Genomic DNA, 26743 nt, shown 5'->3' with positions numbered 1-26743 from the left:
TTATCCCTTGCATGGAGCCCCTCAAAGCTAATATGCAGTAGTGTTTGCAGTCTTCATTGCAGATATTATTTTACAGTATATAGTTTAGGTCATAAAGAGCATCATTTTACAGCATATAATTCATACGTATGCTCAGGTTTTATGCAATATTGATTTTGTTTTCTCCAGAAATAATGGCCCCACTCATTATCCCCCATCACTGGGTGTATTGATCTCCTATGGGACATGCCTACAGCTCTATCTTACAAGCTGGGAAGGACTCATCCTGCATGACGACAGTGCTGCTGCTGGCCAGCACCATGATGTTCAGCTCCTGCTGCTTGTCATGGGTCTCCTGGTACCACTCCCTCATCACATCGGAGTCATGGGTTGGAATCAGGGTCACCTGACATAAATGAAGGAACAGTTTTGGATTTGGATAGCTACACACAGCATTCATTCAAAAATACAGTAGTACTAAGAGAGGCAGAAACAGGGATTTAAAGGAGCTATATGTGATTTTTTTGCCCATTAGATATCACGCTAGAGCTGTAACGTCAGATATAAACACAGTCTATAAAACACCAACAGTAAACAGTAAAATATTTTTCTATATAGTCTATAAAACACATAGGCATGGCTCCCCAGGCTACCATTATGTACTCGCATTGCTCTCCTATAGCTGTCTGCTCTCTATGAGGCAGCCTGACCACCCTATTTGCCTTTCTCACATCAGCCATTTTGTGACTAAAATGCAGAAAGTAACACAGGTGCAACCAAAACCAAAAATTGGCAAGTGCGCAGGTTGTAAGGTAGCACTAGCAATACACTTGCGTTTGCGACCGCCCAGCGCCACGTGTAAGATAGGGGCCCACGGAGTCTGCAGATGCTCATGTGTTCCAGACATTGACAGTATAAATCATTGCAGAGTGTGAAGTTTTGACTGCACTAATGGCTTCACTGAATATCATCTTTATCCATCCAAATATTGTTGGCACCCTGAAATGAGAAGGTATTCACTAAAACGGTTGTTGCTCAATTCATATTGAAGCTGACAAGCTTAGCTTCATTCTCTTTGTCATTTCAAGAGTTCAAGGTTATCTTTATTATCCCTGGGGCAATTTGTAGTACAGCAGCAGTAACATAACTAAGATTTGAAATGGTTTCAGATTGAAGACAAAACAAAACAAAACAAAACAGCTCAGTGTATTATTACGTCACATTATTCATACGCATATTATGTTATCATAGATACAGTCAGTGTCTCGTCATAGACACGTGTTCAATGGATCAGCGTGGGGTAAATCAGAGTTAGCATTTAGCTGCTAGCCCAGCCCAGGCAGACAGGATCAGGGATTCAACCCCCGCAGTGAACGTAACATCTGAACAGATGTCTATGTACCTGCTTTTGAATCCCCAATCCTGTAGTGTAGAGCCACAGCACTGCCCTTTGGTGAGTCAGCCCATTGAGATATATGGGGGGTTTTACCCCACCATCTAGTCTCGCGCGCCAGCCGTAGTAACATTTTGTGGGCATTCCCACACAGACCGACTGTATCTACAGTATATCAAGAAGTCAAATGATCTGAGGACTAATTCAATTAAAACCTTCTCAATCATTTGGGACCCGTTTCTAGCCTATCTTGATGAAGTTAGCGGTGACGGGTGACTCGCCTGGCTGGTTTCTCATGGACCCCTTGTGTGAGATCCCAGGAACAATATCTCTTACAAGCACCTTATGCGGCTGGTAATCAGGTAATGTTGAATGTCAGTAAGATATGCACACACAAAAAAATATATATATATAAAATATTAATTAATATTAATTTTAATATAAAAATATAAAAATAAAACAAAGAAGTAGAATATGAGCGTTGAATCTTACCTGTGTATTGGTCCCCCACTGGGCCTTTCCTTCGAGCAGAGCATCTAGGACGGCCTTGCTGGGCTCCTGAGCTGTCTGGTCATTGCCACTGACCACATAGTAGGAGGACCGCACCCGCTTAAAAAACTCAGCATCCACATTCTTGGCATTGCAGTGATTGGGGATGTAAACCAAATCCATGTACATGGGAGGACAATTGGGCACTGGCGCTCCACCCGATGCCTTGCCACTGCCGGAACCTGAGACAGGAAAAACTTCACGTTTGTTTTGGAATAACTGTCCAATGATGTGAACAGATCATGTGCTGTGGCAAATTGTTTGATTTAACAATATAATAAAATATTCAAATCATTAAAATGAATTGAATAAAATCCTCACCTGATGTGGCACTTTTTACACCTCTGGATGCAGAGGTATTGGTTGCATTTTTGGCATCTTTCCCTTCTCCTACAGTCTTCTTTGGAGAGGCAGTCTTTGAATCCCTCGCTTTAGATAGAGCACTCTTTCTGGCAGGCGAAGAGGTTTTTTTCGTGAGTTTTTTCTTCTTGGTTTTCTCTCCGCCATCTTGGTTGTTTTCCTCTGCCTTGAGGGCCTCTGGATCCACCATGCAGACATCAGGCTGGGCTGCAGAGGGAGCAGAGTCCCTGACTGCTGCAGGAGGAGGGTCCACATGCCTGTAGGTCAGGGTCCTGTCAGTGGGCAGAGTCTCAGAGTCGTCTTCGGAGTCAATGTTAGCATCTGCTGTGATGGAGGGGCACTCCTCGGTCCCCGGGGGAACATCGGAATCAGTCTGGGAGGGCGCAGATTCACTGATGGAGGTGGGCGGGGTCTCCTCACACTGCTTGGCGTGGAGCTTACCTCCCGGGGGTGGGGCTCCGCCTCCTGACTTAGCCAGAGGCTTCTCCTCATCCACGGGGTTCTCTGCATTCATGAAGTACTCTAGAGGGCTTGGGTTGATGAAAGACGGCGACAGTTCCGTCTTGGGGTGACGGTACTCACATGAAGTGACTAGGCAGAGGTCCACATCTGTCTTGGACTGAGGAGATGGGCTCTTCTTGGTGGATTCTGGGTCCCTGGAGCCAGAGGATGATGCCTTGTAAGTAGATGGCTCAAAGGAGAGAGGTAGATATGATGGGGAGGGAGGTTTTGGACTGACAGGGGATTTTGCTTGAAGTGTAGTATCTTCACTTTTAAAAGGATTAGTCTCCCTTGCTGGGGAAAGTGCCTCTCTCTTGGGAACAGAAAAATAAGATGGTGGAGAAATAGCTTTGGGAGGTGAAGGTGACTTGTCATATTTCTGCTGTGTGTCAGATGTATTGAATGTGCCTTCCACAGACAGTGAAGTTGGGCTGCCGCTGTCTTTAGCTGGGGCACCTTCTAGCACTGGCAGCGAATCATTGGAAAAAAAAGGATTAGTCTCCCATGCTGGGGAAAGTGCCTCTCTCTTGGGAACCGAAGAATAAGATGGTGGAGAAGTAACTTTGGGAGGTGAGGGTGACTTGTCATATTTCTGCTGTGTGTCAGATTTATTCAATGTGCCCTCCACAGACAGTGAAGTTGGGCTGCCACTGTCTTTAGCTGTGGTACCTCCTAGCACTGGAGGTGAATCATTGGAAAGAGGAGAGTGTGTGGGAGAGGCTACTTTTGAGGTGATGGGAGACTGCTGAGCAGCACCAGGTGACATCTCTGTCATTTGGCAGGGTGTAGTAACAGATGGAGTGGACTGAGATGCATCTGATGGGGATGCAGAGGCAGCACGGACTGAATCACTCTCTCTAAAAAGTGTAGGTTTCTCCACTGTAGAACTCTGCTGGTCAGCTGGTCTTAAATCAGTTCCATCTGAGGGACTGTAGTCAACCTCAGTTGGGCCATTCTCTGTAGCACGCAAGCTGCCTGCTGCAGATGGGTGCTCCGGAGATTGCTTACTAAAGTCCATGGCTAATGAGTGGTCAGGGGACTCCTGGCCAAACTCTATTGACATGGTAGAGTGCTCTGGGGATTTTGTGTCCTGCATCTGTGGTCTGCTTCTGGTCTTTGGTGAGATGTCTGGGGAGATGGACATTGGCCTGGGGCTATCCTCTTTGGTTGGAGAGCCCTCCGCCTCATGGAAGGTGGTTGGGGTCTGAACCACAGACACAGACAGGGAGTCGTCCACCTCTGTTGAGTGAGGAGAACCTACCTCAGCATGAAGCGAACGGGAGTCAGTGGCGGGCCCTGGGAAGGAGCTGGTGGCCAGGGATGCAGTGGATGCTGAAGCTAAGTGTGAAAATGTGTCCTCTGCTACCGCTTCTTCCAGAGGTGTGCCTGACTTGTCTGATGTGGTGCCCTCTGATATTGACATTTTACTCTCTTCTTTAGCTGTGAAAGGATTGGTGTCAGATTCATGCTTTGTTAATTGTGCTGAGAACAACACTGAATGACTGTCTTCTCCATTTTTCTTCTGCTCTACATCAAAGAGTGATATTTCCTTCATTGTTGGGGAGTCAGCTCCAGTTGGAGTTGGGCTTTTTGGAAGGGACATCATCTTCTCCACAGGGGACAAATGGTCTCTCTCAGGCGCATCAGGCTCTGGGCTAACCCAGTTGGAGGAGTCCTCTTTGTCACTTGTGACCTCAACAATTATGGGACCCTGGGCTTTTTCCTCTGTCACAGATGGTATAGCTCCAGCTTTTTCATCTACTGGAGACTGATAGTAAGGTGTGTGACCAGAGGACCGAGGTGAGTTAGCTCCCTCCAATGTCTTATCATCTGGGCTTGTGGAGGTCTCGGCTGCTACCTTGGGGCCTCCTGCCAGGGTGGTGCACAGTTCTATTGGTGCAGCAAACAGTGATGGAGAATCAAAACTCTTCTTGTGGTCCACTGAGGGAGACCGTACAAGAGGTGAGGTCGTGGAAGTGGCACGGAGTCTCGCCGGGTCATTGTCATCTCTCTCACATGAATGTTGAACTGAGCCAAAGCCTTCCACTGCCTCTTCAGCAGGAAACTCCTTGCACAATTTATCCTCTTCTAGCGATGAAGGGGGAGATATTGTGGAAGCAGAGGGCTGGTAGTCCTGGCCTTCTGTGGCACAACTCCTAGAGTGGTCCGACTCTGGGACAACCTGAAGCGGAGAGAGCCTCTTCCTATCAAACTCCCCGGATGCAGATGTTCCAAACTTGCCAAGGTCCTGAGAAGGAGAGTCAGACTCGTCATTGGTAGTTTCACCACTCGTGAAGTCCCTTGGAGTCAACATCTCAGAGATTGGAGTAGGCACACTCGAGATCTCTATGGTGGACTGAGTGTGGCCAGAGGTGACAGTGTAATCCTCGGGGGGATCATCTCTGTTCTCGTCATCTGATGTAGTTTCACTCTCAAAGCCAACTGGCAGCATTTCATCATGGATAGATGCAGCTGGAGATACAGGTGAAGATAATTTGGGCGAGGCTGATACAAACAGACACTGTTTCTCAATCGCCCTTTCATCGACATGCTGATGTTTAACATTTTTATTAGCCTCATCGTCCCTTTCCTCAACACTTTCTCCTGATTTGACCTCATGACCCTTCTGTAGTGCTTCATCTTCACTGACAACAAGTTTAGGTTTGTCTGATTCCACTTTCTGTGGCTCATACACTTCTTCTGTCTCTCCTTTCTCTTCATAATCCCCTCCCTCAGATGTCTCCTCCAGTCCAGTACCCTCATCTTCAAACTTCTCGCTTCCAATGCCATTAAGTTTCCCCTTATGATCTGGTTCATCTGGAGTCTCTCCACTGTCTCCCTCAGCCTCTGTGGTGGTTATACCCTCATCCACAGACACTACTGCCTCGGGTGACTCTTTGGTCTGTATTATCTCTTCATGGCGGATCATCACGGCCTCTTCCTCCTTCGTTTGCTGTACAGTCGCATCATCCTCCACTAACGCCTCAGTTCTGAGCTCCTCAAAGTCTTTAGTGAGGTCTTCTGGTGAGGACATCAGAGATCTCTCTACCTCTGGATTCTCGACAACAGCCGCTGCAATGGCTTCAAGTTTAGCACCATCCACCTTCATCTCCTTTTTTGTCACCCTTGGCTTTCCCTTCTCTTTTAACTTTGATGGGCTTCCCACATCTTTTTTTGAGGCATCATCCTTTTTCAAAGGCTTTGGTTTTGGTACGAGCTTCTTTTCCTCGCCCACAGTCTTTTTGATGTTAGAGGGCCTTTTCAAGTCTCTCTTCAAATCATCTTTCTTTTGCTCTTTGTTCTCTTCCTTCTTCTCCTTCATGGGGGAGTCTCTCCTGAAATCTCTTTTGATGTCTTTCTTCACCCCCTCCTTCTTTACCTTCTCTTCTTTTTTACTTTCCTTTTTGGGTGTAAGATTCTCATCTTTCTTTGCGAGTTCTTTTTTAACCTCCTTTTCCGCAGGCTTTTTCGGCTCCTTCTTCATCATCTTTTCCTTTTGAATCTTGGGTTTAATTTCCGCCTTCTTTTTTTCTGGAGTCTCATTTTGGGCGGGTTGCTCTACTTTTGCTTTGGCCGATTCTTTCTCAGGTGCCTTTGCCTTTTCCTTTCTCACTGGGACCTTTTCTTTTTCCTCTGCCTTTTGTGTTTTTTCTTGAGATGATTCTGTATCTGCCTTTGCCATCTCTGGGGGCTTCTCTGTCGATTTCAACCTGAGACTCTTGCTTGGCGATGGCTTCGGGGTAGACTTGAGGCTCTCTTTGCTGTCGGTCCTGTGTTTCATCTTAGCCTGCTTTATTGTTGGCGCTGCACTAGCAGACAATGCTTTTTGAGTGACAACTGCCTGCTTCAAGAAGTCCAAGTGCTTCAACTTTTCTAACCCCTCGAGGATGTCATGCTGAGTCGCATTTCCAGGAAAGAGAACGCGCACTACCTTCTCTGAGGGGTTTGCAGGGTGCCACACAATGAGCGAGGAGATGGAAGTCAAGAAAGAGACAGGGAACTCTGATTCTTTTCCATTTGGCAGCAGAATGGAGGCGTTGTCTTTCTCACTACCTGTCCACTGTTTCATAAAGTGCTGCAGCTCTTTGCTGTTCTTTGATGGGTTAAGCACATACATCTCCAGCTTTCCCACACCCATTTTCTGAAAAAGTATGATCGGTTCGATCGTGTTCCCAACAGGCCTTTGTAAAAACTCTGTCCGCAAATTTAACTTGGTGAGGAACTGCTGAAGGAATGCTGCCTCCTCAATGTTCTTTCGAACCCTGTAATTGGGTTCAGGGTTCCCCAGGGTTTCAGGTAGGTTCACAAACACAACACCGATGTCTGGGGAAATCATGTTCTTCACCCAATCACTGTTGGCTGTGGAGCCCTGTGACTGCTCCTCCTCGAGTTCTGCAATCTTCCTCTGCAGCATGCTATTGATGCCTGGCAAGTTGTCATCTCCGATGTGGGTGAGGAGGATGGAGTCCACCCGGTCCAGGTGTCTGACCAGCTTCCAGAAGCATGACTTCCTGTCCGAGCCACCATTAATGAGCATGTTGAACCCGTTGACAGCGAAGAGAGCGGAGTCTCCACGGCCACCAGGGAAAATGTAGCAGCATGGCTTGGAGAGCTTCAGGAATCCTCCTGAGGTCGGTGGTTCTAGCATGTCAAAGGGAGATGGGATCTCGACCGATTCAGATAAATACTCAATGAACTCTGAGAGGCCCTCCATCTCCGGGAGGATGAGAGAGGAGTTCAGCTTCATGTTAATGAAGTCCTGCAGGTTGTGTTTGTCCAAGTTGGAGTTTTTCCAGTCACCTTGTTCAGGGCAGGAGAGGGTCAGGTTGGCTTTGTTTGCTGGGTGAATGGTGCTGAGCAATTCACCAATCTAGGCATGAGAACAATTAAGGGCCTTAATTTTGTAAAATATTGCAATCAGTAGCAAAATCAATAATGCCATGCGATTACAACTTCTTTAAATGTATACTGGCAGTAATTGTCAAGTGCATATAGAAGCATTTCATTGCTGTCTGGTGAAAAACTGAAATCTTAAAAATGTCAACTTTTCAGGACCCCAAGAAGAACTTTTAGAAACCCAACGATAGAACGGTAGAAATTTACCAGTCCGCAGAAGACCATGTAATCCTTCAATAGAATAGTGAACGTATTTAAAAACAAAAACAGTTGCAAAGTTTTCACATGACAGCAGTGTGTGAATGCATGAAGTTGAGGTTGAGGATGTCATTATGGAAGATACAGTACAGTGTTATGAAGTGTAATAATATTTTAGGTCTTCATAAAAAAGTAGCCAAGTTGACTCACCTCCTGGTCTGTGAATATGTCAATGAATTTGAAGAAAGAGAAAGATCCGGACTGAAGAATAAGTTCCCCGGTGTTTTCAAAGCATTGCCCTGAGAGGACCAGAAGCTTGTGTCTGGCAGTGTCTGAGATCATCAAACGAACCTAGAAATGAAAAGAAAATAGAAAAATGTTTTTTTTTGTATTTCAGCATGACACTGGACAGCAGGTGGACAAATGGTCAAACAAGAGAAATCAGAGAAAAGCATTTGTCATTTGAAATGTTAATTTATTGCCAGGAATATAATGCTATATCATTGATCGCAGTATGAGACGCAGGCGTTGCTGCTTCAGCAATCAGTTTAATGTTTCAGTGAATTTGAAATATCACCAGTTTCACTTCAGACAAGTCCATTAGCTGATTAGCTGAGTTGTTCTCTCTATCTCTGTCCACTCTCCTCTCTTTCTTTTCATCTCTCTATCTCTCAGCCCCTCCCTTTCTAGTGGTCAAACTGTCTTTTCTTCCACTTCAGCAACATCAACCGTTCCGGGCTGGCAGCCAGGTCAAGCCTGCAGTGCTATGAGATATTATTAACCCATTGATACCTGATGCAGCATATCCCTCATTTGTGTGTGTATCCCTTTAAGACCGCGTCACGCGGTTCGCGGTCTTAAAGGGATACACACACAAATGCTGCATCAGGTATCAATGGGTTAATGCACAGTTTGACTGCAGACACAGCTGGGGGGCGCAGGCAACATTGAAAAGGAGCAGTAACACAAAAAATATTCTGGTGTAATCACAGACCCCCCCCCCCCCCCCCACAAACACACATATAAACCCACCCCCATCATCTCTTTCTTGAAGTTAAAATATCCCTGTCAAATTATATCAAAAGCTTCACAGCAATAATAAAGGGTACTTGTTATTCCAGCTGTCACCAGGGCATTAGTCTGGTCCCCTGAGCCTCTAATTGCTAAGGCTTTATAGTTGGCTACACCCAACAAGGACAACCAGTATGCTGCTGGTAACACTATAGCCTATAATTGGCCCATCATGGTGTGCTGAACAGTTGTCCTTTTCAGGCTGCAATCAGTTTGTAACGTGCTTGTGTGTGGATCTGTTCATGTGCAGCTACATGTGTTTGTCCACTCTCTGATAGGAGGAAAGTTACTAGTAACAGAGTGGTTATACTAAATATAGGTCCAAAATGATTTTGAGATAGCTGTCTTTCTTTTACCTCAGTACTGACGGCTTCATCTGAGGGGTTGATCAGCACCACCGTCTCCAGAACGTTGCTTTTATGGTGAAGAATCCTCTGCCCTGAGAACAACACAGAGGCGAAATATTACTGATGGGAGAAAATGAATACCCATTTTACAGTTCATCATTTCATCAACACAAGAACTCAAATGATTTATTAGTATTTGTTCTATGTATTTTTGCATCATTGTTATGCTGCTGGTAACACTAAGAATTCCCCTCTATTACCTGTTAATCAAGTATCAGTCAATAAATCAAAAGTCATGTATTATGCATAGACAATCAGTCACTTGTTGCTAGTGGGGATAGGAAGTCAACACTTCGCCTTTTTCCACTTCCCACCCATTTTGTGTCTAAAAAGCAGGAAGTAACCCAGGCGCAAGCAAAACATTAATGAGGGTTTCCAACTTTCAGTCCATTTGGTGACCCAGTGCCGGGGCCCTCGTTAATGTTTTGCTGCCTTGCACCTGTGTTACTTCCTGTGGAAATGGGTGAATTGTTGGCTGGGAAGTGAAAAGGGCTAACTTGCAGGCACAGCCACATGGCCCCGCCCCCCTGACTTCTACAGTATAGAGACGTTATTGTTGTGTTACACTCCTGTCAGCTCAGTCGTCACTTACAGTACTGTCCCTTTTGCCGTTTCACAGAGTCCAGCCACCAGAGGCACAGGGACTATCAAGAATCATCATGTGTTTCATGCTTCTCCTTATTTACAATATGCACAGTATAAGAATTTGATTAGATTTAGGCCTCGCCATGCCATGCCAGAAGAAAACACATCAGAGACACCCTCAGAACACACTAAAAATATAAAGCCTGAGATATGTGAACTAAAACACTGATCGGAGGTTCCTGAGACGTCTCTACTCCTCTGACTCGTACAAGAGGCAGGATCCAGCCAATTCATCAACCACCAATCATCTGGCAGTCCTAATATGGCCGTGTAAATGTTAATGTTCTCTGCACACCAGAGGACTTGATCACTGTCTAAGATGAATAATGTCTACAATGTCTGCCATCTGTCTACAGATGGAAGTATAACAGCCCCCAGCTACCCAGAATCCCCTGAACTTCAAGACTAAATTGCTCCTCCATCACCCTTTCCTCTGACACATCAGAGCTGGACTGGGTGAGTGACTCTTTACTGGGGGTGTTGACAATGTACAAAGATTTTATCCAGCTTAATAATTTGCATAATTACTTTGCACAATTCACGTTTCATTTTCCTCTTAATTAATTCCAGTGCACATAAGATCTCCATTTGTGGCTGATAATAAATTATCTCATTATTCAGCCGTTCCTGTTGGTAGTAGTGATACTATAAACATAATTGAATAACTTATATATTTAGAGCTCTTCAGTGTTTCTGCATGCAATATAATATATAATATTAATATTATATATTAATATTTAATATAAATGCAATAAATCAAACCCACATTACAATTTCTGAGGACTCAACATAAAAAGAAAATCAGGTGTTAGAAATGTAACTGTTCTTCAGAGAGACAGCACCATAGGATAAACCTCGACGATGACACAACAAACAACTTGATTGTAGGGATGGGCATTTCTAGCAAAAACACTATTCGAAATTCGCTGGCCAAATTCGAATTTAATTCGAAATTCGAAAATAAAAATAAAAATGTATTTTTTTTTATTTTTTTTTGTGAGTGAAATGTTGCATTGTCTCCCCTGATTCTAAGTCTACGGCTTTATTAATTAATATAAAAAGCTTCTGCTGTGGATTTTTAGCTCAAACAAGCATTGCACCACTGAAGTAAAGAACATGTTACATGACATTGACATTTTCGAAAATAAAAAACAGTTTTGACAATCATGAGTGGTTCATTAAATATATAGTAGGCTCAGGTCTGAGTGCCAAAGGGGTGCCAAAGTCACCCCCTCTCCCTCTTCATGGGATTTCATCCGCCATTCATTTTTCCATAAACCTTGCTTAAAATGCTTATAAATTGTTTTACTTGCTCAAACCAAGCGATTTGACTATACTTAGAATCAGGGGAGACAATGCAACATTTCACTAATTTTTTTTTTTTTTTTTTTTTTCCGAATTTCGAATTTCAATAATAAAAGTCGACCTTGATAATAACAACGATTATTCGAAAATTCGAAATTCGATGCCCATCCCTACTTGATTGATTATGATAATTACTTTGATCCCACCATTATGTGATTTTGTTTGAGTAATTTTGTCTGTGTCTGTGTACACACACATGTGTGTGTGTGTACATGTGTGTGTGTGGTGGGGGGAGGGGTGGTGTGGTAGAAAATGTCCTCTGGTCCAGGACAGGTGATGAGACCATAGAGACGATATACAAATATGGACGTAGCCACCGTGATGTCACCCATTTGTTTTTGGACTGTTTGACGCCTCCTGTTTGGCATTTTGGGTACTGCCATCTTGACCTTCGTGCAGCTCATGCAAAACCAGGGGTTTCCCACAGAGCCACCTGCTATTCAGGCAACCTGTCCCAAAAACCCAAAAACAGTATTTTTTATTGTCTATTTTAATGGAGGGGGAGGGGGGGGCACCGTGGCGCAGTGGTAAGTGCTGTCGCCTCACAGCTAGAAGGTCCTGGGTTCGATTCCCACCTGGGACGCTGTGAGCACTGAAGGAGTGCGTGCCCGTCCGCATGTCCTCGAGTGCCCACCGCCCGGGTGGGGTCGTCAAAAGGGCCCCTCTTGTGTGGAGTTTGCATGCCCCCCCCCCCCGTGCCCCCTGGGGGTTTCCCTCATATAGGAACCCCACACCAAAAAACATGCAATATCCTGGTTGCTGATGTGGTGCCTCCTCTGGTCGTTAGGGGCGCCTGTTCGGAGGGAGGGGAACTCGTTGGAATAGCGTGATTCTCCCACGTGCTATGTCCTACCGGTGAAGCTTCCCCCTGTCAGGTGAAAAGAAGCGGCTGGCTAACTGCCCATGTATCGGAGGAAGCATGGAGCCAGTTTCAGCTCTCCCCAGATCGGCAGAGGGTGGAGCAGCAACCAGGATAAATAAATTAAAATGAGCCCTAATGGGGGATAAAAAATCAGGGATATGGCTTTGGAGTCAGGAGATATCAAAGAGAGACTGGGTCTTGTCTCGCGGGACGTGATAGCTCCTGGGCTGTTTCTTCCATACATACTTCATATTACAGTTTCTCATCATGTAGCTATAGCCATTAACCCTGCTGCCTCCTCCCAGAGGGCTGTCACTCAGCATGGAACCCTGCTGCCTCCTCCCAGAGGGCTGTCACTCAGCATGGAAGAAGTGTCGCGGAGACTGAATTGGCTCCACCACCATTACTAGTGGCCTCTAATAATCGGGGGAGTACGCTGAAGGTAGGAATACTGGGTCTCGATACAGTTATATTTCATATTTGATTATTTGTCAAACCTTTAGCACTTCCAATGAGGTGCCTCGTTTATGAGGAGGTATAGTCATTTGTCAAAGGAAGAAGAAGAAGAAGAAGAAAAAAGATTTCCAGTATGGTGATCTTACTTTAATTTTGAGCTTCAGTCATCCATCTTTTTCTAATGGGGGGCTTTCTGTTGGCATGAAGGCCATTTTTTAAAGAGCAATGGATGTTTTGGAAATATAGCACATTAGGGCTGGGCAATATGGTTGAAATCAATATCACGATGATCACCCAAAAAAATTGTATCTATATAATTTATATCACGATATTGCTCACGCAAAATCTTGTTAAATCCAAATCCAGTGGAACCGAATTGTATTGTTAGGTGTGATGTCAAACAAAATAGAAATATTCAAATTATATTCCTTACAAAATGTTTTAATATTTCATTTTGTCAAGTAAAGTAAGTAAAGTGAGTACAATTTGCTTGTGATAATCAATTTAAAGAGCAGAATTGTGTGTCAGGATACTGTATCTCAAAATCATCATATCATCACAATACAATTCCACTGAAAGATGATAACGCTAATATTGAATTATCGCCCAGCCATATAGCACATTCTAAATTAATCACTCTCGAAAACTACAGCTGTATCAGCAGTTCAGACTACAGGTCTGTGTAATATCAGCATCAACAAAATCATGCAATTGACCCTGGGAGAACCAGAGATTTTTTTTTCTGTGGACTGATGACCCACTGCTCCAGTAAGTGACTGAGGAAATCGCTTTCAAAGGTCTGTAAAATCAGACCAGTACATAGAGACACTGCGGAGCGTGTCATCATTCAGAAACCACGCCCAAAACAGGGGAAAACTGAAACCCCCCCATCCAATCCTGGCGTTCTCCTACAGTATGTCGCGTGAATGATTGCGTGTTGCACCAAAAGATCGTATATACGGAAGATGAACACTCCAACTTACTTCCTTGACAGCTAGATCCACATTTTTCTTCTCGCCAATTCTCAATGGCTGCTCAGGAGTACAAAAAAACTTGAACTGGCGATTTTTTACATTTTGTTGTGTTCGCAGCCCACCACACAACAGCTTTTAGCTATGTTTAATTCAAGGAAAATGACGCTGGTCTATGGGAGTGAATGGAGCGATTTCCCCCGTGATGGGCGTGGCCTATTTCATGCAGTGTCTCTATTGTCTGTCCTGCTCATGCTGCTCACGCCATGTTTTTATTACTGATATGATGGAAAAGCTGCATCTTGTTTGTCTCTCTCTGCAGATTACACTCTTTGATTACTGGCCTGGCTGGTGAAATGGGAGGTACAAAGACACACCCTGCAGATAGATGATGAACCACCATCACCACCATGGCAAATCACTGTGCATCTCTCTGAGATCTAACCCCTCAACAAACATGACAGAATACGAGATGAGGAGAGGGAATTGGGGGATGTGAGAGTGGTGGCCACTGCTGCTTGCTTGACCCTGACAATTACCTTGATCAATTTAAAAATCCTTAACCCCCCCCAGCCCATCTCTCTCTCTCTCTCTCTCTCTCTCTGTGGGAGGCAAGGTCATGTGACATGCACCGCTGAGCATTCTCCTTCTGGCTGAGCAGAAGGACTGGTAGACCCTGCCACAGACCCAACCACCAGACTACTTGTATGGTCGCACCAAAATAGAGTGACACAACGGCAATTCACTGCCTATTTTTCTATTGGAAGGAAAGGATCAGGTGAATGAGAGAATGATAATTAAGTTGCTCTTCAGTTGGCTCTCCTATACTGTATATATATTCAACACTTTGAGGCCATTTACACCTGGCGTAAACATGTGTTTTCTGTGATCAGATTGCAATCAGATTGTGTTTTATCACTTGAAATGCCAGGTGTAAACACCCCCAAAACGCATTGAAGAAGGATTGCAATCTGATCGGCCAAACCACCTCCGGAGGTGGTCAGGGATGCATTGTGTACACAGTGAACACAAGTGTAAATGCAATGTGTCCCTCTCAATCTGGATACAGCAACTTTATGCGGATTGATAGGACAACCATTTCTGCAATCTGATTGCAATCTGATGGCAGAAAACGCATGTTAACGCCAGGTGTAAATGGCCTCTTAGATTCCTTCTCTCAGCAGGAAGCTGGACCCCATCGTGACATCCATCAGCAAAGCCGAGCACAGTGTTCAATGTCACTTTGTTCCCGCGTGTCACGCTTCTGAAGCTCACAGTGTCACCGTGTGCCCTGGAGCACAAACTGAACTCACATGCTTAACACGCCAAGACCGCCGCCGCTGTCACGTGACCTGAGGCGCCGTCACATGATAAGAGGTCTGCACTTTTCTCACCTGCGAGGTACGTAGTGCGATCTGGTGAGCGGGCGCGCAAATCTGCAGGACAAGAGGCGAGCAGCGGCGTCTCTCCGATTCTTCTCCTCTGATTGGCTGCGCTCATGAAAGGTCAGAGGTAAGCAGGTCAGCGTTGAGATATTTTGAATTTTGAGCGCAGAGCAAAGGGAAAAAATCAAGCTGTGTGCGCGTCGCCATGGGTAGTGCTGTCGCCTAGTTGAGCAGCGCGGCTCTCGCCGTAGGAAAACAACAGGACAGCTCTCCCCCATAGGAAAACAACAGGACAGTTCTCCCCATAGGAAAACAACAGGACAGTTCTCCCCATAGGAAAACAACAGGACAGCTCTCCCCCATAGGAAAACAACAGCACAGCTCTCCCCCATAGGAAAACAACAGGACAGCTCTCCCCCATAGGAAAACAACAGGACAGCTCTCCCCCATAGGAAAACAACAGCACAGCTCTCCCCCATAGGAAAACAACAGGACAGTTCTCCCCATAGGAAAACAACAGGACAGTTCTCCCCATAGGAAAACAACAGGACAGCTCTCCCCCATAGGAAAACAACAGGACAGCTCTCCCCCATAGGAAAACAACAGCACAGCTCTCCCCCATAGGAAAACAACAGGACAGCTCTCCCCCATAGGAAAACAACAGGACAGCTCTCCCCCATAGGAAAACAACAGCACAGCTCTCCCCCATAGGAAAACAACAGGACAGTTCTCCCCATAGGAAAACAACAGGACAGTTCTCCCCATAGGAAAACAACAGGACAGCTCTCCCCCATAGGAAAACAACAGGACAGCTCTCCCCCATAGGAAAACAACAGCACAGCTCTCCCCCATAGGAAAACAACAGGACAGCTCTCCCCCATAGGAAAACAACAGGACAGCTCTCCCCCATAGGAAAACAACAGCACAGCTCTCCCCCATAGGAAAACAACAGGACAGCTCTCCCCCATAGGAAAACAACAGGACAGCTCTCCCCCATAGGAAAACAACAGGACAGTTCTCCCCATAGGAAAACAACAGGACAGCTCTCCCCATAGGAAAACAACAGGACAGTTCTCCCCCATAGGAAAACAACAGGACAGTTCTCCCCAATAGGAAAACAACAGCACAGCTCTCCCCCATAGGAAAACAACAGGACAGCTCTCCCCATAGGAAAACAACAGGACAGTTCTCCCCCATAGGAAAACAACAGGACAGTTCTCCCCCATAGGAAAACAACAGGACAGCTCTCCCCCATAGGAAAACAACAGGACAGTTCTCCCCCATAGGAAAACAACAGGACAGTTCTCCCCCATAGGAAAACAACAGGACAGTTCTCCCCCATAGGAAAACAACAGGACAGCTCTCCCCCATAGGAAAACAACAGGACAGTTCTCCCCCATAGGAAAACAACAGGACAGTTCTCCCCCATAGGAAAACAACAGGACAGTTCTCCCCCATAGGAAAACAACAGGACAGTTCTCCCCATAGGAAAACAACAGGACAGCTCTCCCCCATAGGAAAACAACAGGACAGTTCTCCCCCATAGGAAAACAACAGGACAGTTCTCCCCCATAGGAAAACAACAGGACAGCTCTCCCCCATAGGAAAACAACAGGACAGTTCTCCCCCATAGGAAAACAACAGGACAGTTCTCCCCCATAGGAAAACAACAGGACAGTTCTCCCCCATAGGAAAACAACAGGACAGTTCTCCCCCATAGGAAAACAACAGGACAGCTCTCCCCCATAGGAAAACAACAGGACAGTTCTCCCCCATAGGAAAACAACAGGACAGCTCTCCCCATAGGAAAACAACAGGACAGCTCTCCCCATAGGAAAACAACCCATGTCCCTGTTGTTTTTCGCTGTCAGGAGAAAAGAAGTGGCTCTCTCCAGATCGGCAGAAGGGGTGGAGCAACGACCGGGACAGCAGGGGGGGATTGGCCAAGTACTATAGACCCTTTTCACAGCTGCCATTTTATGTGTAAAAGGCAGGATAAACACAGGTGCAACCAACTCACTAATTAGGGCTCCAGCACTGGAACACCTACAGTAAAGGTCCTTACACATCAAGAGCGATGCGAATATACGGCAAAGAAATTGCAATACGAGTTTTGACCCACCTGTCAATCACAGGCACAGATGTACAAGTCGAAAGCGAATTTCAGAAAAAATCGACCGTGGTTCGAAAAAATAAACGCTGCAATAACGCTCAGCGAAACTTCGCCGTTGGTATGCACGGTTACATTGACTGATATAGGGTCAGAAAATATTATTGACGTGCGAATTAATCGCACGAAAAAAACGCTCCCTGCGTTCCGATCGGCTAGTAGTTCCCTGTGAAGTGGACTGCACAGGGTATTGAGCCATATTACTTAACATGGCTGAATACCCTGTGCAGTCCACTTCGAAGGGGAACTAGCCGATCGGAACGCAGCCGACTGGAACTGGACTGGAAGCCGACTGGACTGGAAGTTGGAAACCCTAATTAATGTTTTGGAACACCTGTGTTTATCCTGCCCTGTAGACACAAAATTCCCACCGTGAAAATGGTCTATTGGGGAGAAAAATGGAAGAAAACCTGAGGGGGGAAAAAAAGGGGGGGGGGGGTAATAGTCATCAAAAGAAAAGAGGCTTTGGTAAATATGTTAATTGTGTCACTAGGTCTTTATCTCACAGATATTTATTCATTAAATACAAATCCCTGATTCTTAATTACTATTGACCATACGATGCAATGTCTTCAACCACGCCATAAGGGAGGGGCCTGGATGGGTGGGTGAGTTGTTTTTAGAGGAAAGGATGTTTGTTTTCCAGGCAGCAGTGCCACCTGCAGTGACGGCAGAGTGCAGGGAAATCCATACGTAGCCTGGAGGATCATATGTCCATCTGCCAGACACCAGGGCTCTCCTGCCTCGCCCCCTCTTTCCTCTCCGTCCTCACATCCCTCCCTTTCCCAGTCTTCCTCTGTGGGCTCTGCGCTCTGCGCCTCCTGCGCCCGCACAAGTGCCCTAACACAGCGTGATGGACCTCCTGCGCCCGCACAAGTGCCCTAACACAGCGTGATGGATGGCATAATCATCTATCAAGCAAGCAGACGGGTAATTGCATTCTCCCTCTCTCCCGATCCCACCTGCCGTCTTGTAGATTTTCTCTCCACACAAGCACCAAGCCCTACCTGCCTCTGTTAACCCATTGATACCTAATGCAGCATTTGTGTGTGTATCCCTTTAAGACCTTCTTAAAGGGATACACACACAAATGAGGGATATACACGCAAATGCTGCATCAGGTGTCAATGGGTTAAACAAATGAAAACAAACACTACCAACTACAGTTCAATATAAAACACACATAACATGAACTCAATTGATCACGCGGCCTTGTTGAATAAATACTCGATTATACCTGCTAGGTATATCAGAATCGAGTATTTATTCAACAATGCCGTGTAATAAATTCTGATTGGTCGATCACGGCATTCAATGGTCTGTTATTTTTTTTAATAAAAGACCCCGCTAGGTATATCAGACCATTGCGATGCACAGAGGCCACGTCCAGTCATATCAATCCGCAGAAAGAAGTCAGTGAGTTTAACATCACCTGTGACAAAAGTCAGCTAGCAGTCTGTTAAATGGCGAGGTACAGCCTCCAAACATCTCTCTATCTGAGCCCATTTACACCTGGCGTTAACATGCGTTTTCTGCCATCTGATTGCAATCTGATTGCAGAAATGGTTGTCCTCTCAATCCGCATAAAGTTGCTGTATCCAGATTGAGAGGACACATTGCATTTACACTTGTGTTCAATGTGTACACAATGCATCCCTGACCACCTACGGGAGGTGGTTTGGCCGATCAGATTGCAATCCTTCTTCAATGCATTTTGGGGGTGTTTACACCTGGCATTTCAAGTGATAAAACACAATCTGATTGCAATCTGATCACAGAAAACGCATGTTAGCGCCAGGTGTAAATGGCCTCACTCTCTTCGTTTACATCTCACTCAGACGAATCCTGGTAGCCTATGTTGTATTGGTGTATTAGCAGCATACAAGCTAATGCTAGTTAGCAAATGTGACGTTAGCTTTAACTCATTGAGTGCCATGGACGAGTATGTTCGTCAATTGGTTTAGTAACGTAGAGTGCCAAGGACGAGTATGTTCGTCAATTGCGTTTTTTGACGGTGGGACGTGCATCAAAGCCAGATCCATCTCCTGTGAAAGTATGGTGGCTGTTGAATGTGTAAAAGCTATTTTAGGGACCCATTAGGTGGCGACAGTGCTCTCCAGATTACAGAAAGGCGAGGAAAAAACAGAGAAGAAGTCGTTGGGGAAACGGAAATCGCATCGCATCCGTATGCATCGATATGCATGAAGCATAACGTTAGCTGTGCCTGCAGCAGCCAATCTGCTGCCACAATCGAGCACCTCCGTGTCCGCTGCGATAGCCCATCCGCATGATTTTGTTATTAGTTGTTATTATTCTCAACTGGAAGCATGGGAGCCGGTGACAAATACACGCGGAACGCTGTAAAAAAGCTGGATGTAGCGGACTTTTCAGTGCAGAGCAAACGCAGCAGAAAGCCCCAGAGACACTCCCACACGGAGGAGGAGTGTGCAGTTGAGGGGGGGGGGGGGGGGGGCACGCAGAGCAGCATACAACACTGACCAGACAGACCCAGACAGCAGGACAGGATTGGCAAACGTAAGCTAGAATATCTCATGCCCACCACCAGCAGTAAATCAAGACCAGCACGAAGCTGCAACCAGCAGCGCACGCAGGGGCCAGCGCTGCTGGTTGCAGCTAAAAAATATTGTTTTGCCAAACAAAATTCCTTGGTTTTCGCTGTTCTATTGAAGGAAATTATTTTTGAGGTGTGACTACATCAGAAAATATTAGCTTCAGTCAGTGATGTGCATGAAATGTTTAATTTCACAAAAGGCTCATTATCTCAGCTTCTAGAAAAAAACGACTGTTTTTGGTTAAATCAAGCTATCTTCTCCGGCTGATAACTAAAGAACGGAAAATGATATCAATAAACCTGTTTTTGCTGATGATAGAAGAGAGTCTCATCGTTCTTTTTGCGTGTTCGGTGTTTACATAGTAATATCACACAATATTCTGTGGGCCTCGAGAAATCACTGAAAACGCTCTGAAACTCTGGCACTGGGAGCGTCCGTTCTCCAAAAGTGGCTGGCACTCAATGAGTTAATAGAACCTTTTCACGGGGGCCATTTTGTGTAGAAAAGGCAGGGTAAACACAGGTGCAAGCAAAACACTAATGAGGGTTTCCAACATATATGAAAGTTGGAAACCCTCATTAGTGTTTTGCTTGCACCTGTGTTGACCCTGCCTTTCTGACACAAAATGGCCCCCGTGCAGATTTACAGCCTTTTTCTTTAGACTTTCACTGAAAGTGGTGATTGAAGCCACAAGGTTAAAGCACACTTCTGTGCTTTAACCTTTGTTGTGGCACTCTCCTTGATGAACATAAAAACCCTGTCAACATCAGAGAGCGAATATACTGTGGTTTTCTATGGAGCGCCTGATGAATTAATGTGAAGTTAAGGGGAGAGAGTGTAAATCTTCTCCTTGAGAAAGGGAGAGTAGGCAGAAAGCCTGAGGTATTGAAATATAAGAGAACAACATTATACCAGCGTTACTGCTTACGCAGCACTGACTCTCAAGTCTCACCTTCATTTTCTTATGCTGGTTTCACTAGGGATGCACCATATTAATTGGATGTTTTTTTTCCGATATGCCAATATTTTCCAACTCTTTTGGCTGATTCCACCTAATTTCGGAGAACATCATCAAGCCTCTCCTGTAGTGGAATTAACACATTATTATGCTTACTCTTAGCATGACGGCCCACTGGCAGATGCAGACATAATGTACACCTTCCATCCTTTTATCTCTACTTCACCAATCAGAACCACACTTGTATCTCTCCTTCACTGCTTATTTCTCCTCTCTCTTCCCCCCATCCTCTCCTCATGGCCCGTCTCCTGCCCCATCCTCTCTCCCTTGTTTCCCTTTCTCACATCATCTTTCTTCTCCAGGTCTTCCCCTCACCCTCTCTTCTCCTCCGCTCCTCTCCTCTCTCACATCATCTTTCTTCTCCAGGTCTTCCCCTCACCCTCTCTTCTCCTCCGCTCCTCTCCTCTCTCACATCATCTTTCTTCTCCAGGTCTTCCCCTCACCCTCTCTTCTCCTCCGCTCCTCTCCTCTCTCACATCATCTTTCTTCTCCAGGTCTTCCCCTCACCCTCTCTTCTCCTCCGCTCCTCTCCTCTCTCACACCATCTTTCTTCTCCAGGTCTTCCCCTCACCCTCTCTTCTCCTCCGCTCCTCTCCTCTCTCACATCATCTTTCTTCTCCAGGTCTTCCCCTCACCCTCTCTTCTCCTCCGCTCCTCTCCTCTCTCACATCATCTTTCTTCTCCAGGTCTTCCCCTCACCCTCTCTTCTCCTCCGCTCCTCTCTCTCTCTCTCTCTCTCTCTCTCTCTGTGTTTCCCTCCCTCCTGTATGTTCACGGACAAAGACGTAACCCACTGGGGATTCTGCACTGCTAATTACCTCTGTCTCAGCACCGCATCTAAACTGGGTTGCAAGGCAACAACCAACCACACACAGGAAGAAGGAGGAGAGGGAAGAAGGGCGGAGGGGAAAATGGCAGAAATTCAGGGTGTGTCTGTCTGAGCCTATTTCACCAGGCTTGATGAGGTCTTTACGAAGTTACAGCCAAAATGGATATGAATCGTCTCCTGTTGTGCTGCTGCTGTGTTGTGTCTCTTACATGATGCAGCATTAGAGTATACTTTTCCTTTAGAAACCCCAAATGTGAAACCGATGAAACCCGAGAACCAAGAAGTCCACACATTATAAACGGTTTGTTTCTCCAGATTCATGACGTAGCGTATTTCTATACTGGATTCTTCCACAGAGAGTCCTTCAACAACGCAGCTTTATTGAGGGTTATGTTTTGCATCGCTCAGCAAACACACACACATCACACACACACACGCGCACACGCACACACACACATGCACACACACACACACACACACACACACACACACACACACACACACACACACACACACCATACCTTCACAAATGTGTCAAATAAACAAACTAGGGATGCACGATATATCAGCAATCATATCGTATCGGCAGATGTTAGTCATTTTTTTACATATCGGCATCGGTCCGATGTTGCAGTGTTAATATCGGTTATTATCGGTATCAGCCAAAGATTTTTCATTGAGAGGAAACATTGTGGTAAATCTATGATTTCTGGGCTTTTCCAAATGTTTTGGAAATAAAGAAAGACATTAATTTTTCAAATTCACAGTGTTTACATGGGTTTTTCAGTATATACAAAATGTTATTATCACAGAAATGTGTTTTTATACAGATCATATCGACATCGGTAAATATCGGTTATCGGCCATAACAGCAATGTTAATATCGGTTATCGTATCGGCCAAAATGTTCACATCGGTGCATCCCTAAAACAAAACTCAAGCAGATGTAGTCCAACCAGTACCAATCTCCCTCGAATGGCTGTGTGTCCTCGTATAGATCACCTCAGACTCAGCAGCACAGAATCCTTGAGATAATCGAGTGATATAAGCATGGGAGGTCAGACAATGTAAACCTGCCAGCAGCAGTGATTGATAGCCTGTCTGCATGTCATATAATAATGCTATCAGAGAGAGATATCCCCATCTCCTGTGTGTTACGTCCTCCTCGACCTATTCTATTTCACCATAATAAGCCAAATTCTGGGGATTATTATATCTTTACAACAGACAGAAAAAACGAACGCTACGATATAAAATCGCCTGATTATTGTGTACCTGCATTTGTCGACTGAATCAATCTATTGTGAAGCTAACCATCAACCAAGCATGAAGGCCTGCCGGTCAGAGGCAATATGGAGCCGAGCCAAGCAGAGGCTGCTGGCGGTCAAGGCCATGCTGCCCACTGACTCACCACATGTCCTGATCCACTGACTCCATCTTATATAGGGCCGCTCTCTTACCATGCTAACATTACTGCTATGGGGGCACTATGGAAAGATGCTGATGGGGCTCATCCAGGGATAAAGCCCCGTGCTTAGTGCGCTCTGTAGGGGAAGTTGCTACAGCTGACCCTGATCTGACATCGTATTGTCATTGAAAGGTGGGCATCATAAAAGGGAAGCTGTTAAAGAATGTCTTGGGCTATTTTCAATAATGAAAACTACTTAGCAGCTAACGCCCAGTTCAGGTCATATCACAGTGCACGCCCCCTTTCTTTGAGGTTGTATAACCCATTCATTGTTAGGCTCGCCCCCTTTCTCTGATGCTGTCTCCTCATCCATTCACAGTTTACCACACATGTGGCAATAACCAATCAGCCCAAGCTATTCCTTTCCAGCTGATCCCAATCACCTAATCACCGTAGTATATCAGAGTCCATGATGTTTTACTCTGTTTGCTATGTGCTGCGTATGTGCCATGTGTCATTCTCAGTTGCTGATCATCATCGCTGAAGCAGTTGTTTTCGCCCCACCTTCTCCCCTGACCACCACCATCGTCATGACTCCTGAAGTATTCCCTATGGGGGATTTCCTATCCTATTCTTCACTTACTGACGACGCCCTCTCATCATATCATGGAGTCATACGTAATCATACGTAATACATAATTTGTTGTATCATTAGACTACTAATAATAAGTATATTATTAATAAGAGACTACTAGTCTCTTATTATTGAAACACATATGGAGGAATTAGAAATGTAGCAGGCTGCTTGTGCCAGTCGCTGTGAAAGTGTCAATATAAATGCTAGCCAGTGGTGTTTTGTTGTCCCGGCTTACCTCTAACATCTGCAGAAAAACGAGCTGAGTGTCTGGAGACAAAGAGCTTGAGTTCCTGGTCCAGGTTACAGTCAATAAGGTTGGTGTCCCATGACCGGATTCCTGCGAATCAAGACCAACAAGAAGAAGAAGTGCAGAAAAAGGTATTTTAGCAATCAAACACGTATACATGCTTTGCTGCCTGGAAATAAATGAATACACTTGACAGACTTTACATCAGTAAGTTGCCAGTCTCTATCAAATGCTCAAAGTCTCATCCACAAATCTGTATTAATCACAGATCATTTGCTTTCATGCCAATCAAAGACACTGGTTTGGCACAAGAGAAGAAAAAAAACGATAATAGGAAATGTGTAGAGCTGTTTCTGTTTTGCCATGGGCCAGTCACACTGCTAGCTAGCCTCCAGTGAGCTGAGTCATGGTAACTGCTGGTATCATCCTCTCTATGCAGGCTAAAGGCCTAATGTAGGCCATGGTGTAAAGTCACGTACTGAAATGAACTGGGAATGGGGGCAAAAACACCAGGCTGCATTAAAACACAGAAGCAGTGTGTTTTTGTCTCGGGGGTCTGCGTAAAACAATGACGTTTGAGAGGCTGCACTTATTTCAGATTATATGACACGCTACAAAAAATGTTTATTAAACTCACAATAAGCAATGCGTTGTCCTCCTCCCCAGGAGGAGATACCCAGGAGGAGATACAGAGGTCTCATAAAAGTAAGCCAAGCTTAATACAAAAGGGTGTGGCAATATGATGCGGCCATGATGAATAGCTACATCAACAAACAATCCAGAAATGTGATGGAGAAAATGTAGCCTAGTTTCTGTTTGACTGATTCATAAGCTTTTGAAGCACAAGGCTGATATAGCATCACCTGTTAATGCAAAATACATTCAACTTAGTCACACAATCCTGAGATTGATATGCCAATATGCCATGGCACAAACATGTTCCAATGCAAGTCATAACAATTTAGGCTATAACTTATTGATGCCATAATGAGGTATTTTATCTGCCCTTCTAAGAAAAACACTTTTTTTTCCAACTTCTGACACTGTTTTGTGCTTTTTGTGCTCATTTGTTTCAATGTAACAGACTGGTAACTATGTAGGCTAAATCTCCTCCTATAGGCTACATGATGCCACCCAACAGGCAACAGCCACCTGATGGTCTTTTCTGCTGTTTTTGTGTAGTCATTTCACACACAGCGGTTTTGCGCCATATCCTCCCCTTCCTTATCTCACAATGAGGCACTGCCTGGTGGTGGTAATATAAACACTATGCAGCTGTACCAGGGCTGTATTATGAAACGCCCTGCTCTGTTTTAAAATCGTTCCTTACGGCTTTCCGTAGGGACCGCAGTGCGGACCGAGCCACGCCCACCAGCCGGTGTGGGATGAGAGAGCTGGATGCGGGGCGATGGGAGAAACCACATAGATAGGTGATTTATTCACATTTGATCAACATAGGAACATAATCACGCTCATTGCAAAACATGTAGGCTAGGCTACTTCTTAGTGGAGACAATTGAGTTTTCTGTAACAACAATGTGGGCCTAAAATGGAGGGTAGACTGTCAGCGAAAAGGTGCTAAACGGCGTCTTCCTCATCCTCCTGACTGACTGGGGGGTGGGGGATCACGCTGCGTGGGATATCCTCCTGGGATTCCTGAAACAAAAGCCTTGAAGCACCTGAACACGCACTGTGCTATTAGCTACGCGACGCACTCGCACTGCTGCCAAAGAAGGCGATAGAAGAAGGCTGCGTTATTGACGCAGAGTCCAGAATGATATAATGCTGAATCACTCCATGTCAGCTTTATTAGAGGACCTGGCCCACGTGTGTGGATGACAACACTACTAGGCCTGTGCTGGCATGACATTAATGTTTGAGAAAAAAACATCTGGACAAAGTTGCTCTTACACACAATGCATGCGAGTGGGAGGCAGCTAGGTGGAAAAGATGCAGCAGCAGAGCAGTAGCGTGTAGATTTTTGCGTGAGGCGCGCAACGATATGTCTGAAGTTAGATCCAGTGTTACAAACAGGTGGTGGTGGTATCTATAGCCTAGTTTGCATAAATAAAATTGAACTTGTAAGCAGTAATTTGCCTATTTCTGATCAAGTTATGACAGACGTCAAGTTCAGGCAGTTATGGTGGACAAAGAAAGTGGCGGATCCGATCCATCTGAAGACTGTCTCACCATCCCCATCATCTCTCCCGTCCCCTTACCTTTCTCGATGTCCGCAATGGCACACTTTAAGTGGTCCTCTGTTATGATCTCGCCGATAACAACCAGCAGATAAAATTTGTTGTCGACGAAGTGTTGCGAGGGGCTGGAGGATGTTGGAGACATCGCGGTGTTGCTGGCGCTGCCTAAAGTCTCCATATCTGCAGATTGAACTAGAGTAGCCATCCTCGCCTCTCTCTCTCTCTCTCTCTCTCTCTCTCTGTGTGTCTGTCTGTCTGTCTCTCTGCCTGGCTGACGCACAGCAGGAGCACACGCACAGCCTTGTCCTTCCGCAGCCTTGATATAGGAGTGGCCCTAGCTTTTTATACCGGCAGACATTGTGTCATATTCGGTAACCGGGGAGAAGAGGGGCGCTTGTTTTTTTTCCGCACACTCACAGCTGATGTCATCCGCATCGAATCACACCCCTCCGGAAGTTATTGAAATATGAAATAGGCTATTGAAACATTTTCAAATGCGCAGCATTATTATCATCATCAGTGCAGGGCTCACACACACACACACACACACACACACACACACACACACACACACACACACACACACACACACACACACACACACACACACACACACACACACACA

At 45.4% G+C, this 26743-nt stretch overlaps 1 protein-coding gene across 1 annotated transcript; it reads right to left on the bottom strand.

The window, feature by feature from the left end:
• Positions 1-229: 229 nt before the first annotated feature.
• On the bottom strand, positions 230-26323 carry map1b (microtubule-associated protein 1B; the record flags this gene model as incomplete). Its single annotated transcript, XM_083642432.1, has 8 exons — positions 230-385; positions 1865-2103; positions 2243-3238; positions 3452-7652; positions 8087-8227; positions 9304-9386; positions 23909-24010; positions 26140-26323. 8 exons carry the CDS (start codon positions 26321-26323, stop codon positions 230-232), a joined length of 6102 nt encoding a protein of 2033 aa, XP_083498558.1.
• Positions 26324-26743: the final 420 nt, after the last annotated feature.

This window comes from Poromitra crassiceps (genome assembly GCF_964638095.1).
Source record: "Poromitra crassiceps genome assembly, chromosome: 8".
NCBI lineage: Eukaryota > Metazoa > Chordata > Actinopteri > Beryciformes > Melamphaidae > Poromitra > Poromitra crassiceps.
Note: the sequence above shows the minus strand (reverse complement) of the source record. Positions and strands in the feature narration are given on the sequence as shown.